This window comes from Falco punctatus, assembly GCF_963210335.1.
Source record: "Falco punctatus genome assembly, chromosome: Z".
In the NCBI taxonomy this organism is placed as follows: Eukaryota; Metazoa; Chordata; class Aves; order Falconiformes; family Falconidae; genus Falco; species Falco punctatus.
In genome coordinates, this window is record NC_137586.1 from 63,089,462 (window position 1) to 63,105,697 (window position 16,236).

General features: G+C 41.9%; 1 protein-coding gene across 4 annotated transcripts in view; it reads right to left on the bottom strand.

Moving 5' to 3' along the window:
- Positions 1-16,236, bottom strand: part of LOC308056277 (E3 ubiquitin-protein ligase TRIM36-like) — a 31,382-nt gene that overhangs the window by 5,339 nt on the left and 9,807 nt on the right. For 3 of the 4 annotated variants that reach the window (XM_080371375.1, XM_080371377.1, XM_080371374.1), the window contains 8 exons: positions 13,822-13,851; positions 9,067-9,410; positions 5,698-5,844; positions 4,553-4,648; positions 3,391-3,644; positions 2,636-2,760; positions 1,813-2,103; positions 1,212-1,509 (listed from right to left, as the gene is read on the bottom strand). In XM_080371375.1, coding sequence (XP_080227501.1) covers positions 1,212-1,509; positions 1,813-2,103; positions 2,636-2,760; positions 3,391-3,644; positions 4,553-4,648; positions 5,698-5,844; positions 9,067-9,410; positions 13,822-13,851 — 1,585 coding nt within the window. The remainder of the gene's footprint in view (positions 1-1,211; positions 1,510-1,812; positions 2,104-2,635; positions 2,761-3,390; positions 3,645-4,552; positions 4,649-5,697; positions 5,845-9,066; positions 9,411-13,821; positions 13,852-16,236) is intronic. The other variant, XM_080371376.1, reaches the window with a different exon arrangement.

Here is a 16,236-nt window from a genome sequence, read left to right on the forward strand (position 1 = left end):
AAGTAATTTAGCGAAAATGACTAACCATTACAGACAAGATACATTTAACTTTATTTACATAATGTTAAGCGACACCAGTAAATGCGTTTAACATTACGGTTGTTCTATGAGTTTTCCACACCACTGCTGTATTACATTGCCTTTTAAAATTCACAACACAACACGGTAGGCTTAGGGTATTGGTGCATCTGGTTTGTTTGGCTTGCCACTTTGTTTGTTGCTTTTAAAGGGCACTGCCTGGAGGCTTCCCCGAACCCCTGTTTCCCAGCTGGTTACTGGGGAAAAGTTTGTAGCCAGCTTTGTTCAGTCTACATGCTTTTCCCCCTGCTTCTGTCCCCAGAAGAAGTCAGACTGCAGAAGCAGACATTCTTCTGTGCAGACAATTCCTACCTAGATTTGCGTTTCTGGTGGGAGGCTGGATGTGTGTCAGCTCAACTCTTCCAGATATTTGTGTGGATACGGAAAAAGAAATCAGGAAATCAGGACCTAAGTCCTCACTTTGCAAAAAGGCTCCATCTGACTTTAAGCAGCTCAAGACATTGGCTTTCTTACACTTCCAGGAGGAAGCCAATACATTTGTCAGATTCCTGGAAAAGTTCAGAGTCCCCAGCAGACAGCCTCCCAGCCTGCAGTTCTTAGGCACGTCCAGGCTTAGTACAACTGTAATTGAGAGCTGGAAATCTTTTTGCTCGTTTGTCCACTGTCCACTGAGCTTCTCCTCAGTTAGCACTCCAGTACCACACGCAAGCACACAGCCTGGGATAAGCCAGTGGCTTGGAATCCACCGTGACACAAGCTACAGCAAAGATACACAGATGTGCACAGTGAACATCGTACCTCTGAACGGCTGCCAAACTTGGCATGCTTAAGGAATGAAGGCGGAGTCTTACTACTGACAATTAAGCATTGCTTCAATCTTGCAATATTTGTATTTTTTACCTTCTTGCTTTAAGTGACATATCTTGACATCTATAGAAACCTGATTTCTACCCTCAAAAGAAAGAAAATAGGACTCTGGGTAACGAGCACATTTTCCCCGCTAACTGTAGACGATGAACAGGACAACCTGCTTACACCATATCCTTCAAGCTACTTTGCACTGGTTAGGTTCACCTTGTGTACTAATGGAGGCCAGAACCGCTCTTTATTTGTATTTTTAAAAAGACATCTCCTTCTATAAAACATGTATTAAGCAAGAGTATGCAATTTACCTTGGGCTGGTCACGTCGTGGCTATTATGGAACAATTTATTTATCTGGTGGCTAGAAACAACTCCCACTTTCACCAGGTATGAATAAGCTTCCACGTGAAAAGCCCAGAAGTGCTTCCCTTTGGCAATCCCAGTGTCACCAATGATGTAATCCAAGGTTGTGTAGCATCCGACCTGCAGACGCTCAGATCCCAACAGCAGAGGAAATCCAGCCCTGCTCTCCACAGAGGTTCTTCCTGGGTTCAGCAGGAGATGTTCACTGTTGTACCCACATTTGTCATCAAAAAGAAAACTGAAAACTGAAAAACAGTATCCCAAAAAATTTTCCTCTTAGTTAGGTATTTGGCCTCCTGTGCTTATAAACTACATTTGCATATACACTGGCACTGGGATTTCTCACTTTTGAAGGCTACCAGGAACATCATGCAATTTAACACAGTCTCAGCATGCTACCTGCTTAACCCATTAACAGTGCTTCTAAACATTTATGCAACTAGTAACTGTATAGTCAAAGTCTGGGAGCTACTGGAACTACGTACATACAGCTCTCAACACCGACAGACACAGATCCAGCACCTTGCGGAAATAAGAAAACCCCATACCTGGAGCTGGAGGAGTACGCAAAACAACTTCTCGGCTCCAAGGGCTACAGATGGAGCCTTTATATCCGCGAACTCTAAAGGCATAGCTGCTGTCATCATCAAGATCAGATATTACTTTGCTCTTGCTGCAAACTTCGACCTGCCACATCTCAGTCTCATCTTCTCTATTAAGCTTACGATATTCAAGGACATAGATATCAGCCGAGTCGACATTCCCAGGGCATTCCCAGCTGATCAGAGCTTTGTTGTATATTCTGCTTTGCTCTTCATTGATCTCTGGTATTTCCAGACCTGGAACGACAGATAACCCTCACATTTAGATACACCTTGGTTTGGAATTCATATACAAGCCCTTTGTTGAGTGGCTACAGCACCATGAGTCGCAGGGGGGAATCTGGCTCAATTCATGAGTGCAGATGAGGATGGTTCTGGATGTGCACTTAAATAAAACCTTCGCTTTCTGTTTTTGCTTTCACAGTTGTATTGTTCTACTGTTTCTACTGGCAGCTAAAAAAGCATATGAAAACTATTCTTTTTTGTCGTGCAACAAAAAGCATCTGCAAAGACCTAGTATTACTGATCTACAATATTTTGGAAGCCAGTGTTAACTGGCACTGAAAGCAATGGCGTCTTAGCTTCGTTACCAAAGCTGAAGCTTCATTACCATTGCTGCCAGGTAATGCCTTGTGGATCACAGAGACAGAAAGGACAACACAAGTCACAAGACTGACTTCTGCAGCTGCAGCCCTGCCTAAGTTTTGCCTCTTTCAGAGCAGCCCTTAAAGCTGTAACTTGGCAATGAGCTGGTGCGCTCGCAACTTACCATTGGAATGGAAAGACAAGTCACCAAGGATCTCCTCTTGCTTGGCTATGTCCACCACAAAGTCTTCAAAAGTAGCTCCAGCTGCTGGCCGGAAGCTCTTCAGAGATTCGGTAGCTTTTTGGATTCTGACAGCGCAGAAGCAGAGGCATGGCAGAAGAGAGAAAAGGGAATTCACGTGTGTGCATTCCTTAAACGAAATTGCTAAGCTTTGCTTTCCAAAAAGTTCCATCTTCATATAGTTACTGATACCTCCCAGAAAGTTCTGCCTCTCTAGACAGAATTCAAAGGCAACATTTAAAGGCTGTTTGTACAACCGTGTAAAGGTAAGGAACAGGCAATTCTGTTGGCAGAGCATTTTAACAATTTGAGGCATTATGCTCAAAGAGCAAAATAGGTGTGAAGCACTCACGGAGAGCAGCCATTAAGATGAAAGCGTTTAAAGCCGGAAGAGACATGTTTGATTAACTTGCAAATACCCGATACAATCTCTGAGCAAAGGAATGCGGCAGTGAGCTGAACAAGCCACCCTTCCACTGCAGTCCTACTGAGGGAGGCTCGGTGTTGCCACAGGACAGGGCCCCTCCTGCGTGCTGTTTTTGAACGCACACTCTAATTACTGCTACTGAACGGTACCGGGACCACCTCCTGAACCTCTGCAAGACATTCCGTACTTTGCTAGCAGGTGTCAAAACAATACGGCTGACCAGACATCCTGGAAGGGTACCCGTCCCTCAAACAGAAGGTAATTCAGATACCTGACGTGAAGTTGTTTTGCTGTTTGAACAAAACAAGATGGATCAGTTTCTTTAAGCACTTCTTGGGCATATCCGACAAGGCCATTATTTTCCAGGAGCCCCTGGTATTCTTCTGCTTGCATTTGCAATTTCTCCAGCCTTAAAGTCTTAGAAGCTTCAATTGCCCTAAGGGCTGCAGACTTCTTCTCTTCCAGGACATGAAATAATTTCTCAAAACTCTGAGATGCTTCTTCTTTAGCCCTTTCACTGTTGCACTAGAAGGGAGCAAAAGACACTCAGACAGATTCCACAGCTGCGGCTGTGTACAGAAACATACATAAGGTTGTTCAAGGTATCACAGCAATCTAGTCAGGCGCTTGACAGACAAGACTAATGAGCTCTGTTATGCTCTTTGGGACTGACAACGCCATCAGCGCTGCACCCAAGCTAGCCTTTAGTGCCCTAACACCGAGAACCAAGAGCAGGAAAGTGTTCCTCTGACTGCGCCTTGAGTTATGCATGGCATTTGTCTAAACAGCTCATGGAAAAGCAAGCAGGTCAGTCTCAAAGTCTTTGTGCCCAAGAGCTAGGTGCTCTTCCACCTTCCCCCATCACCCTGAACCGGAGGTCCAGCCCAGTTTCTCACGGATGCCCTCAGAACTGTAGTGCTACCTCTGACTAGTGCCCTGAACAAAAGGCACTGAGAAGCACAGAAAGACAATCTGTATCAAGACAGAGGCAGGTCCAGGAGCTCCTGCAATTTCTGCCATTGTCTTTTTCAGCTTCTATGTGATTTCCAACTATGACTCTTCTGCAGGGGGATTTTTCCCTTAATTCTGATTTCACTGCAACATCCTCAAGGTAAACAGACAGCATAAACTGCGTGGCACCATTAATACACAAGAGCTGTAAATGTAAAACACGTCTCTTTGGTTAAAGTGTCAAATAAGCTGTATTTCAATTCAACAGCAGCACCCAAAACTTAACTTCACTCTGTATGTTGCCCAGATTTCCCACACTGTCAGGATTATGTCTTATTGTGTATGATTCACGACCAACACAAACCATTCAGAAATTGTTCTACTGGCTAACTGAAAAAAAAAAAAGGATTTTCAACACTTCACTGAAAACAGTTCAAGTCTTTGCAAGGGCCATCCCCAGACAACCCACAAGTCACTCTTACCTCCGTTTCTTTCAGCAGCAGATCCAGCTGCATGATGTGAGCTCTCACCTGGCTCTCCTTACTGATGAGGTACTTGATATCTTTTGAAAGTTTCTCCTATTAAAAAAAAATAGGAAGCTGGCAGAATAAGGGTGTCTCACCCAAACTGACAAACAGCACAGGCACGTCATCCAGGTAGCACTCAGCTGATCTAGTTAAAAGGACAACAGCCTGCCACCAGTTAGGAGCAGCAAGCCCACACAGAATTGCTCGGTGACCTGCCATTGCTGCACAGGGACATCAGGCCACTGCTGTGAGCAGAGCTTGGGGCACAGCCTCTAAAGACAAGAGGCAACTGCCTGACCTGGCTCATTCTTCCCCAGCCACAGGAGTCACCCTTTCTTAAGGCTAGGAACATGAGGCTTAAACTTACAGAAAAGCCTTGTTAGTTATTAAGTCATTTCTATTAAGATTTGCTAGAAAAATGAGTAGTTCTAAGCGTGAACTTATGAGTGTCTCTGCACTTCCTTAGTTGCAAGAGTTAACAGCTGTACAGGAAAAGCCTTGCAAACTCGCAAGGAGGCCAAAGAGCACAAGACAGGCGGGTCTGGTCTTTTTTTTCTTTCCCTGCGAGGAAGAGAGGAAGAAAAGGAAGAAGAGGAGGTAGCAGCAATCATTCTTTAAAAACAAAGCAATCTTTCCAAGTCTTCCCTGCTGTACTGTGCTTAGGGAAGTAACAGCTACGCAACTTCAGAAATTTATAAGGTCCCAACAGACACTTCAGATGCAAAGTTTTCAGGGGTGCTTCTAAAGTATCAGCTAACCCAAGCCACAAGGACAGTTATTTTCAGAAAGCTAGATTGTTCAATGTTAACTGCTTAAACCTTCTCCACTGGTCAATACTGCTGTACACTTGGCTAAAATAAGGTGGAAACACTTCTAAGGGGTTATGTTTCAAACCTCATGGAAAATACAGTTTCTCAGACACACACTATGCCACACTAATATACACAGTAACAGATATTGCACAACAGCATGCCTCATGACTAGTTCAGTGTCCTCTAAACACACATCCTGGCTTCCTGCCAGAGGGAACTTGCCCTTAACACCAGCCCTTCACTACTCTTCCCCTTCCTAAGGTCAGGTCCAACAATATTTACTTTTACCTTAAGGGTTTTGTAGGCAGTGCTCATGGTTGTTACTCGATGGTTTGCATGATATCCACCCAGTTTACAAAGGTGACAAACAGGCCTTCTGCAGATTTCACAGTACATGTTCACCCCCTCCATTTCATGTTCTGGACACATCAAAATCTGAAAAAAATAGAGACCAGAGAGAACACAGGTGTGCTTCTAAAAACTGAGGTGCTTAACAAATCATCAAAACTCTCAAGCATCCCACAGCCGTGTCTGATTTCATCAGTAGATTTTTTTATATTCGGTTTATCTTCCCTCTTCTATATTTGTCCACACCAGTGAAAGGCAGCAGATGGACACACACAGTCTGACGAAGTCTAACAGTGAGTAAACACGTGGCAATGTCAGCGTACACACCACATAGCATCTATACTGCAATCAACTGTTTTGCTAATCCCTGAAGCTGTTTGCATGCCTCAAGCTCCCTACACTCCTGTTCTGTAAATGCAATATATAACATACCCACCCTGTCAAATTTAACCATGTCCATGCCAGCATCTCTTGAAACAGCCATGAACTGTTTCTTAAAGCAAAAGCTGACATAATACTGTAATGATTTGAGTCTAAGCTACACTCTGACCAGCCACATAGCCGCTGCTCTTGGAGCAACAAATGAAATGCAGCCACCGCCAGTCACGGTCATTTTAAAGACAAAAGGCTCCAGTGTTTCAGCTTCTCTGTCTGACTCCAATTACGAGTTGTTCATGCTGAGCGCTAATTCCAGTATCAGCATAAACAACATTGCAAAAATGCTGGTGTTCACTAAAAATCATCTTTCAAAAACTGAACATATTGAAATAACTCCTCAAAGTGGGGGGAAGTGCTGCTCAACTCCAATCTCAAGCAACAGATAAACCTATCTAAGATGGGAGGAAAGGTTGTTAAAAAAAAAAAAAAAAAAAAGAAACAAACAAATAACATTTTGCCTCATTCCAGAGGACTGAAAGACAGCATTTGATTTGGGTCCATCTACTCCCTGTTACCACAGAAGAGCTCTTGACAAAGCTTTTCCATTGCATATCAAGCAAAAGAACAAGACAGGTGTGCCAATATGGAAGAACAAGATAGCTGTGCCAATACTCAAGTTTTAAAAGTATCACCTTTTCAGACACGCACACAAAAAAGGACAGAAAAGGGCACAGAAGGAGAAAATTGTGAGTAGCGTAAACATGAGCACCCTAATCTCAAATAGCAGGCCACGTCCAAAACCAACTTTCAAGCCCCCAAATGTTATCTTAGGCTATGGTGAAAAGCCCAAAGACACTAATCTCACTGCCATCTTGGTACAAAAGACTATCATTAAGCAGAATATGTCATAAGCTATCTCATTTTCATTGACTGCTGGATTTGAGAAAAGGAAAGAAAAATAGGGAACTTTCAGGAAAATGAGCTGTGCAGGTAGACATCTGACATCTCCAAAAAGTCATGCAGTCATGCTGTTAGTCTGTGGCAGTAATTTTTCCACAGCAGTGCATAGCTCATATAAGCAAGAATTATAGCACACAAGCTAGAGGCAGGTCAGCAGATTACCTTGTCTAGTTCTCTTAAAATTCAAGAACAAACAGCCCAGTATGTGCTTCTCCCATCCCCACCACATACGTTACAAAGTGCTGTCCAGTCTGGTTCTAAACGAAAGTCATGACTGAGAACATTGTTTAGGAGACCAGCAAATACTCCATGCATTCAGTTCAGGTCTTAACAATGCAGTGCAATGAAAAATGCACTTTTCTTTCTTTTTTTCTTTCTATTAAGCTCAAGCAGTCCTCAAAAAAGTCTCTATAAGAGCACAGTAAACATCAGTTTACTGTTGTTGGGAAGTCTTCCTACATAGTAGATGTATCTATAGTCAATTTAACTATAGCATAGTTCGGGGGGGGGGGGGGGGGGGTGTTCTTTTTTTTTAAATAGTACATCTGTCTTCACACATTATTTAAAAAAGCTAAATCCCACACATGGATACACGTGATAAATCAAGGACAGGATGGTCTAAATCACTTCTCCCCCTCCTTTGCTCTACTTCAGGATAATTCAACTACTGACTTTTAAAATCAAATTCAGGCTGCATGTAGTATAACAACATATGGTACCTTTAAGAATACACAAGGATCACAAGATGCCCTTGGTATTTTAAGGGTTTAGATACCATAAAACGAAATTTTTTAAGGAGCTTTACAGCATTTTAGATCAAGAGCCAGAAGACAGCATGCAAACTTTTACCTTGTTCATTTATCCTATAAAGGGACAAGACAGGTGTGTGCTAGTGCATTTTAAAGCACATCAAGCACATGCTTGCTCTTAACTGGAATGAATGTGTTAGACTCAAGACAGCAGTAAGTGGACTTCTGCATATTCACTATCATCTGCTCGCTAACCTTTGAGGCTCAAATTTTTCCAGCTTCAGAAAGAAGGTACACCACCAGCAAGAGCCTTGTACACATTGCACATTCATCAAATTTACTTAACTTAATAAAAATTAATCAGGACTCCTTGAACATTAGCATTCCTGCTATCTGCTGGACCTCCAGTGAGGTCACTGGCCACAGGCATGCAGCAAGTGTTGGGACATTAAGACTTACTGCGGTCCCTTGTTAGAGAGATGGCAGCTGTGACAATTCCTCCTATCATGTAACTTAAATTCAATAAGGCACTGCCATGTTCTGCACCATGATTAGCAGGAAAAACAACAGTAACAGCACTTGACAATCACTCGGTTTTGTACAAGTGCAGCAGTAGCAGCACGTAAAGTAGAAAACTTGCCATTACATTCTTCTCCTCTGCTATAGCTAAAAAAAATAACAGGGTGTAATAACAATGGAGACCTGAACTCCACCTTTTGCTATTGCTAGGTGCAAAGAAGAAGGTAAGAAAGGAGATGGCTTTGTGATGGATCAAGTTCAAGCACAAAACATCTAAAGGAAACCTGCTTTAAAGGGGCAGAGGGGAGGCCAGTTGTGTTGGGTTTTTTAAGTTTACTGCACGTAGGCATCCTCCTTACCCATAATTTTAGAGAAAAGCACTGCCATTCTAGATGTTCAAGACTATTTACTCTTCCAAAAACAGAAGGAAAAAAAAAAGAACCAAAATGACAAATAACATGATCCACTCCCGCAAGTAAAACATCCTTGGTTTTAGTGTCACCTTAAAACATGTTTTCAGTGCCCCCTCCAATAACAACCACTTCAGCATCAACAAGAACAGAAATTTATGTTTCACTCAATAAATAACAGCTGGAGTCAATAAAGCAACAATGGTCCCAATAAGCAACTACTGTTGCACAGATACGTTTGAAGCTATATGCAAATGCTGCAACCCAAATTCTGTAAGGTATGTTATACCTACCTTAGGTCTGAAGTTGGTGGTTGGTGCTACATACTCATGCTGGGCTTTCACAGTTCCCCAAGGATGGTGTACTTTGAAACATTCATTGCAATAGCTTGCACTGCAGTCCATGCAGCTCTTAGTGGATTCTTGAGGTGGAGGCTTGCAGAAATCACACATAATAGCAATGGCTGCCCTGGCTGCCTGTCTGTATCTTTCCACGATCGTTTCCAAAGTAAAGTTGCGAAATAAGCCATTGATGCCACGTTCTCCAAGATCAATATTCCTCTGGCAACCCGGACAAGGAAATAGACTCAATCTAGAAGTCACTGAATTGTGTTTTCTGCCTGTATAAACACCAAATCCTGATTTAGAAGGAGCATAAACAGAAGAGGTTTAGAGGGAGAAGCACAGGAATTTATGAACCCATTCCAAACTATTGTAGCACATCATCCAAACCAGTACAATCCGCATATGCAGTCTGCCAAGCCAAAGGGAATATATTTGCCATGACAAGGTAGTGTAATGCCCAAGTCCAGGGGACACCACAAACTACTACTCTGAAACTCAATTCCATGTTAAGATGAATTTATCTGTTCCAATACTGTTGTCTTCTTCTAGTTTTGGATGCACTCAATCTGCTGCCTTTCAAAACACTGAACACAAAACCCTCCAGAAACCAGTTTTAGGCTAACTGGCTGCCCATACTGAAAAGATGCTTATTCCCAGAATGAGACAGGTTATTCCCAGACACAGATAGCCAGCTTCAAGCTCCCCGAAGTTTGTTTTGGATGAGTCAAATTTATCTGGCTCATCTCAAAAGACAAATAAAAAATTAAAGGGAAAACAAGAGAACTAGATATTACCAATATGAAATCTCAGCCAAATCATTTAGTCAAAACATGCAGAGGCTGACTTGGCCCTTGCTGAATGGACTTGATAAAAGAGGACTAGTAAGTAAGCACTGCATACCAAAGGGGATGCTAAGATTGTTGTGTTTGAGAGATTCCTCTATCCTGAACTGGGGAGCCACAAATCTGCAGTGTTACACAGGGTACATCTATCTCTTCTCATTTCAAAATGGGATGGCAAAGAAACCGCACTCCTACCAAACAGCTATGCACAAATATCCCCTCCTCTCCAGAATAAAGTGATCAAAGGCTTAAGTCAGGTCACAAAGGTAAGGAGGAGCTTTCGGAGCCTTTCATGGGGATGGCTCACTCAGACCCAAAAGCTATTTACAGGGTAACATTCTTGAGGCTACGGAACAAGGAGTGCATTCCCATGTCTCACTCATGAACCCAGCGGGCACAACTATCAAAGAATCCTTTATCTATTTCTGAAGGAGGCTAAGCCACTGTTCAGCCTTAATGTGTGCCCTCTCAGCTTCCCCTTACACAGAAATAATAAAACATCCTCTGTAGCTGGAGCATGGTTTTAAGATCCCTTTGAGGGCTGTATGTTGGTGTAACTAACAAATTTGTAATGCAGGTATGACTTACAGCTGAATTCCTAGTGTTGGAGTTGGCTCTTCTTCAGAAAAGGGAATTTGTCCTCATCTGTATTTAGTCAGTATCTTTCCACCAGAAGTGCTGATGCTTCATTTGTTTTTGAAGCGTCCTTTCATTCTACCCAAAAGACATCCGCCTTGTGCTGCTCTACCTAATCCAAAACCTCCCTTCATGTCATACCCTTTTCAGTCTCTTAAAAAACAAAACAAAACCAATGTTCTCAGAAGGAACTAATTGCTCTTAAAAATAATCTTTGAAATGTGCCCCATGGTAGTTATGCATGACCATCAGCTAAGAAGCCACAATCAGAGCAGACGTGTGCACAAGCTGGCAGTCACAAACCCAGATGGTCTCATGCCTTTCTGTAGGTTCTGAGCAGAACAACTGGACTGCATTTACAGAACAGTATGGGTCACACAAGGCACTGGTATACAATTCTCTGGCTAAGGGAAGCAGAGATTATTTTTTATTTTTTTTAGTACTTACTTGAAGTGAATTAATTACCCAGACTGCACGTCCTGCAGTACCTGTAACTCGATGCACAGCAACACACACATGCAATGCACAGCAACAGGAGTGAAACACAAACTGTATTTCCAAAGTATGCTCCAAGCTAGTACTGCGCACAGGAACACACATCTTCCAGACTTCCACCATGGCCTAAACAAAAACGGTTTCACATGCAGTGCCATGCAGTCAACAGCTACAGAAAGGGATCTGGAGTACTTAGATTTGCTAAAACTAAGAAGATAATCATATAGTGTCAAATGTCCAGGGACTGCCTACAAGCAGTATGCTGTAGCAGAGAGCAAGCAATGACAAAAATGACAAAGCACGGTTAAGAAGAAAACAAAAACCCATGGTGCAGTGGTCAAGTTTAAAAATCTGAAATTTGTATCCAGTTGCATGCTTTTGAAGTCTGGCCAAGTGGCTCAAATGTGGAAGGGATGTTTGTTTAACTCAAAGGTGACTTCAGCTGCATTCCAGTGGAGGCCTTTCATTCTGCCAGTGGTGGCCCGAAACGAGATTGTCATCATGAATGAGCCATGCTCTGCAAAGACTGGTGACACTGCTCTCAGAAAGCAATCCAGTATCCAGGAAGCCCTGTGCACCTTCAGATGTCTCATCTCTTTTCACTAACAGTACTCCAAGAGCCTAGGATTGTTTTTTTCCCCATTTTAAACCCTGGAAGTTTACTTGCTAAGCTTCTCGGCATGCTCTGCCACTTCAACACTTACAGCATGTTAACATCCTCTTCTTTACCTTGCGAGTGTTAAAATGCTAACTTGGAGCAAGAATTACTCTGCTTTCTGCTTATAGGAGTTCTACACTTGTATATTAAAACAGAAAGCACTGATGAAGTGATAAATTACTTCGAGCACTATCTCTCCTATCTGTCTTGCGTCCACTTTGCTAAAACTGAGTTCTGCTTATATATTTAAATATATATATAAAATATTTATATATATATATAAAAAAAAAAAACACAGGCACACAAAGAAACAGAGCAGCAGAACCCATGGATTTTGTAGTCATATTAGATGTGCATCTCAGAGAAACTTAGGTCCTCCAGATATTCTCTTTCACACTTTGCTACTCTGGTTTACAACAGACAAATTGCGAAATATTAGGATCATCACAAGAAATTTTCCACTGTGATTTGTAAACAGACTGCTCCACTTGCAATTAATACCTCAATCAGTAACTAAAAAATTAGTACAACATGTTTATGCTTAAGATTCCAAACTCACAAATACTAGGATACAGGTTGCAAAGACTTAAGTCAAAGAGCAATCTTCACTATGTCTTTTAAAGATAATGTCTAAATGTCCTCTCCCCAAGGAGAGGTACCAACACTGAAAACGTTGAAAAGCCCAGCCTGCAGCTGATGGTTTGCAAAGGGATAGGACATCTTAAAGGTAAAATTCTGTTTTCCAAGTAAACAGTATCACCAGAGTTTTATGATTATGGAAGACATGGAAGTTAAATGTGTGAGAGTTTGAAAAAATAAAGATTTTAAAAGTCAACTGGATTTTCATAGAAGTTTTTTTAAAAAAAAATATAAAGGTATATTGCCATACACCCCACCCCCTGAAACTCAGTTAATGCTTTTGGGTGGATTTTTAGGAAGAAAGAAAAGAAAAAGTGAGGTAAGTCAGTAGCCGCAAAATGTCATTTTCAGATACTTTAATCTTCCCCAAATAAAGGGTGCTTTCTGCAAAAACAGCAGATAAGGACAGCTTTCCACGAGGTCTGCCAGTGTCCTGCAGTATCTTTGTTTTATGATACTTTCAGTCTTCAACTAAGCAATTTAAACTTCCCCTTTCGATTAGCCGCTTTGTCCTCCACTGAGTGTGAAATTCAGATTTGTGTTTAGCTCAGTTCATGTCTTTCTTGAAAGACAGTTTCTACAGATTGCTCATGTGACTGCCAATATTATGACAACATTGAGCTTGGGGGGGCGGGCAGGGGGGAAGTGTGTTCCGCTTTTGACAGAGCATCACATGAAAAAAAATATTTATGTTAACAAGCCCACACACTGGCTGAGATGATCCGACTAGCTCAGTTTTCGAAATGAGATATACTTAAGACAAAAAGACACTGGCTATCCTTCAACCTGGTGATACTAAACTTGCCAAATATGACAAGTGTATAAACGTAAATATTTAGCTTTCCTCATATATTCATGTGCCATACTAAATTGCCAGATCCAGAACTACCTACTCAGGTTAACATGGTGTGAATTTCAATGTGCTTATTTATCAAATTAAGTGGGCTCCGACAGAATGAAGAACTAGTATTTTCTTCCAATTACAAGCAATGGCCAACCATGACCTCTCAATGTTACAAAGATCAATCTAGCAATGGCACTTCACTACCAGCAAGACAGCAATTTTACTGAAACTTGGGCATGTAAACTCTTCAAAATTAAAAAGGGGCTGGGGTGGGGTGATTGTTGGGGTTTTATTTTAAAGGGAAGAGAGAACATGTGTTTGCACCCATCAATGTATGTTCAGTCATGTGTACACACAAGAAAAAAATATATTCCAATATATTAACTGAATTCCAGTCCAGTTGACCTTTAAGTCAGTGTTAAACAGAATGAAAAGCTTTCCTTACAGAAGTCCTTTGCGGTACCTTTGCTCACTGCAAAAGCCATTTTGTGGACTTGACCACTGACAAAAAGCTATATGCTGACCAACAATAACTTGAGATCTAAATGCTAGACTATCTCCAGCCAATACAAGAAGTGAAGCATTTCTACCTCTCCACCCAAAAGATTTCCTCTGTGAGGCTGCAAACAACGAACAGAAAGCTGTTTAGAAACCAAAAAATTAGATATGCTATTGGGTTTACAATGGTTCAAATGAAAAGCATCAACTCTTTTCTCTCCTGTGGCTGTTAAAATACTGCAGGGCTGAAAGGCAAGAATGTTTATTTCCTAGCACATGAAACAACTGTAGTATTTAAGCAGAACAGAAAAAAGGAGAAAGAATAGATGGGGAGGGGGGCTCAGGGAGAGATTTCAAACATTCAGTTTCTGCATCATCTGTCACTGCTGCACAGGTGTCAACATAACCACATTACATACTTCAATTACACCAACACTATAATTACACTAACATTACAGAAAATAGATTAGCAAGAAGAAATATCCTTTATTTTCATTTTATATGCAACATGATTTTTTAAATCAAAAATTATTTTTATATACAATATAAACAGTGGGAATTTTTTAAACCAACACATTAGATTTTAAGAGACAAATGCACTCCATTTCAACTGAAAAATCAAGAGTTCTACCAGTTCTGGCCTTTTTCTGTTAAGATAAATTGTATTTAAAAATGCAAGCTGCATCTGCACAACAAACACAAGAATCTGGACCAGTTCCTTCTGGCAGCTCAAGAATTTAAATGCCAAAATAATTGTAAATAGCTGATACTCCTCATGGAGATAGCAGGGATTCCTTAAGTGAAAAAAAGGAAAAAACCCACAGCAGCAGGAAGGTATCATGTCCATTTTCAAATATAATGATAATGTCTGGACAGTGACATGCCCTGCACAAGCCTACCAGAAACTGTATTAGTTTTTTGTTATACATGTGAGGTCCCACTTGGGATGTTTTCTTGTACATTCTTCTCTCTTACGGAGCTGTTTCATTACAAATTCCCCTAAGGATCACACAATTAATTAAGCAAGGCAATGTGCAGTATGGACACTTCAGATGCAGGGTGAGAATGGTACAAATGTAAATTGCAAGCTGGTTAAACATTACTGGTACCAAACATCTGAGAACAAATATCACACCCACATAGCAATGGAGGTATAATGCCTGTAACATTAGAAGTGAAGATAGTATAACCTGAATTTCCAAATATATTATTTAAAGCTCACACTTCCATATGCTTTTCATTTTGCAGATTTGAACTGTCTGAGATAGTCTTCCTGTGATGTGCATCTGCTCAACACTCTTTGAGGGGAAGAGGAGGAAGCCCATTATTTCCAAGTCTCAACCCTCTCTTGCTACTCAAACGGGTAAGAAGTCTTTAGGAAAGCATTCATCTCCCTCTGCTAGCTGGTCAGGTGAGGAGAAAACACATAACTTCCCATCAGTTTACTGGGACGGTGGCAGACTACTGTGGATTTAAAGATTACAACGGCTGCAACAATTTCCATGCATACACCTTGGGGGCAGGGGGCAGGAGTACCAAGAACGGGTCTTTCTTGCCCTGTCGTTATGGGCGTAAGGAAGTAGCAATGCTAAATCACGCAAGCAGAGCTGTGGCGGCACTGCAAACTTAACTCTGCAAATCTAGTAGTAATTAAGCGTCAGGTTCCTGAGGGAGCTCTGCCTCTCCTGAGCACAGGGCAGACTATGCCACAGCACCATGTGCAGGCCATATCATGCTAGATCACTGTTTCTACTGCCTGATGGGGAGCAAGCTGGAGGGAAGCTTTTGATGGGAGATAAAGCACTAGCTCCTTGCTTTACACTGCTGATGGCAGTGGTGGAGCCAGAGCAGGGGGAAGCTGCTCCCCATGCACAGGCTGTGTGACACTCCCACGCTTCCCAAGGCAGTTTTCACAGGAAGGTCAGGTTGCCCACAGTGCATCCACCAGTCCGCAAGGCACCCAACTCGGCACTCCTATGTCCACGCTGTAAAAACATAAACCAGACAGCTGCACCCAAAACTGGTGACCACTTCAATCCATGAATACAATGCCATGCCAGAACATTATGCTTACTGAGGAAAAAAGGGAACAGGCTTGGATTCGGGAGAAGGCAGTCACCAGTGGGTCCTTCTCATTCCAACTTACGTAACACTGCAGCTAGAGAGGGCTCAGAAAGTATATGCAGAGCTACACGGTGACTGTGGGGCTGTGCACCCCATGTCCAGAAAACAGGATTGTAATGAAGATAACTGACCATTTGGCTTGGGGATTCCCTCAAAATCATGTAATCCTCAACCAGCCAAGCCACAGCAAACACAGCATTCACTTATCAAACTGATTTGAAAGAGTACCACTACTAACAACTCAGTAGTTCTTTAAGAGAAGTGGGTGAAATGAAACATTTCAGTTTTGAAAACGGGGAAGGGGAGGATGAACATTTGTAACATGTGAAATGCCAGATACAGCTTCAGGGTTTGTCTCATGGGTGACCCTTCCAGAGCACCAG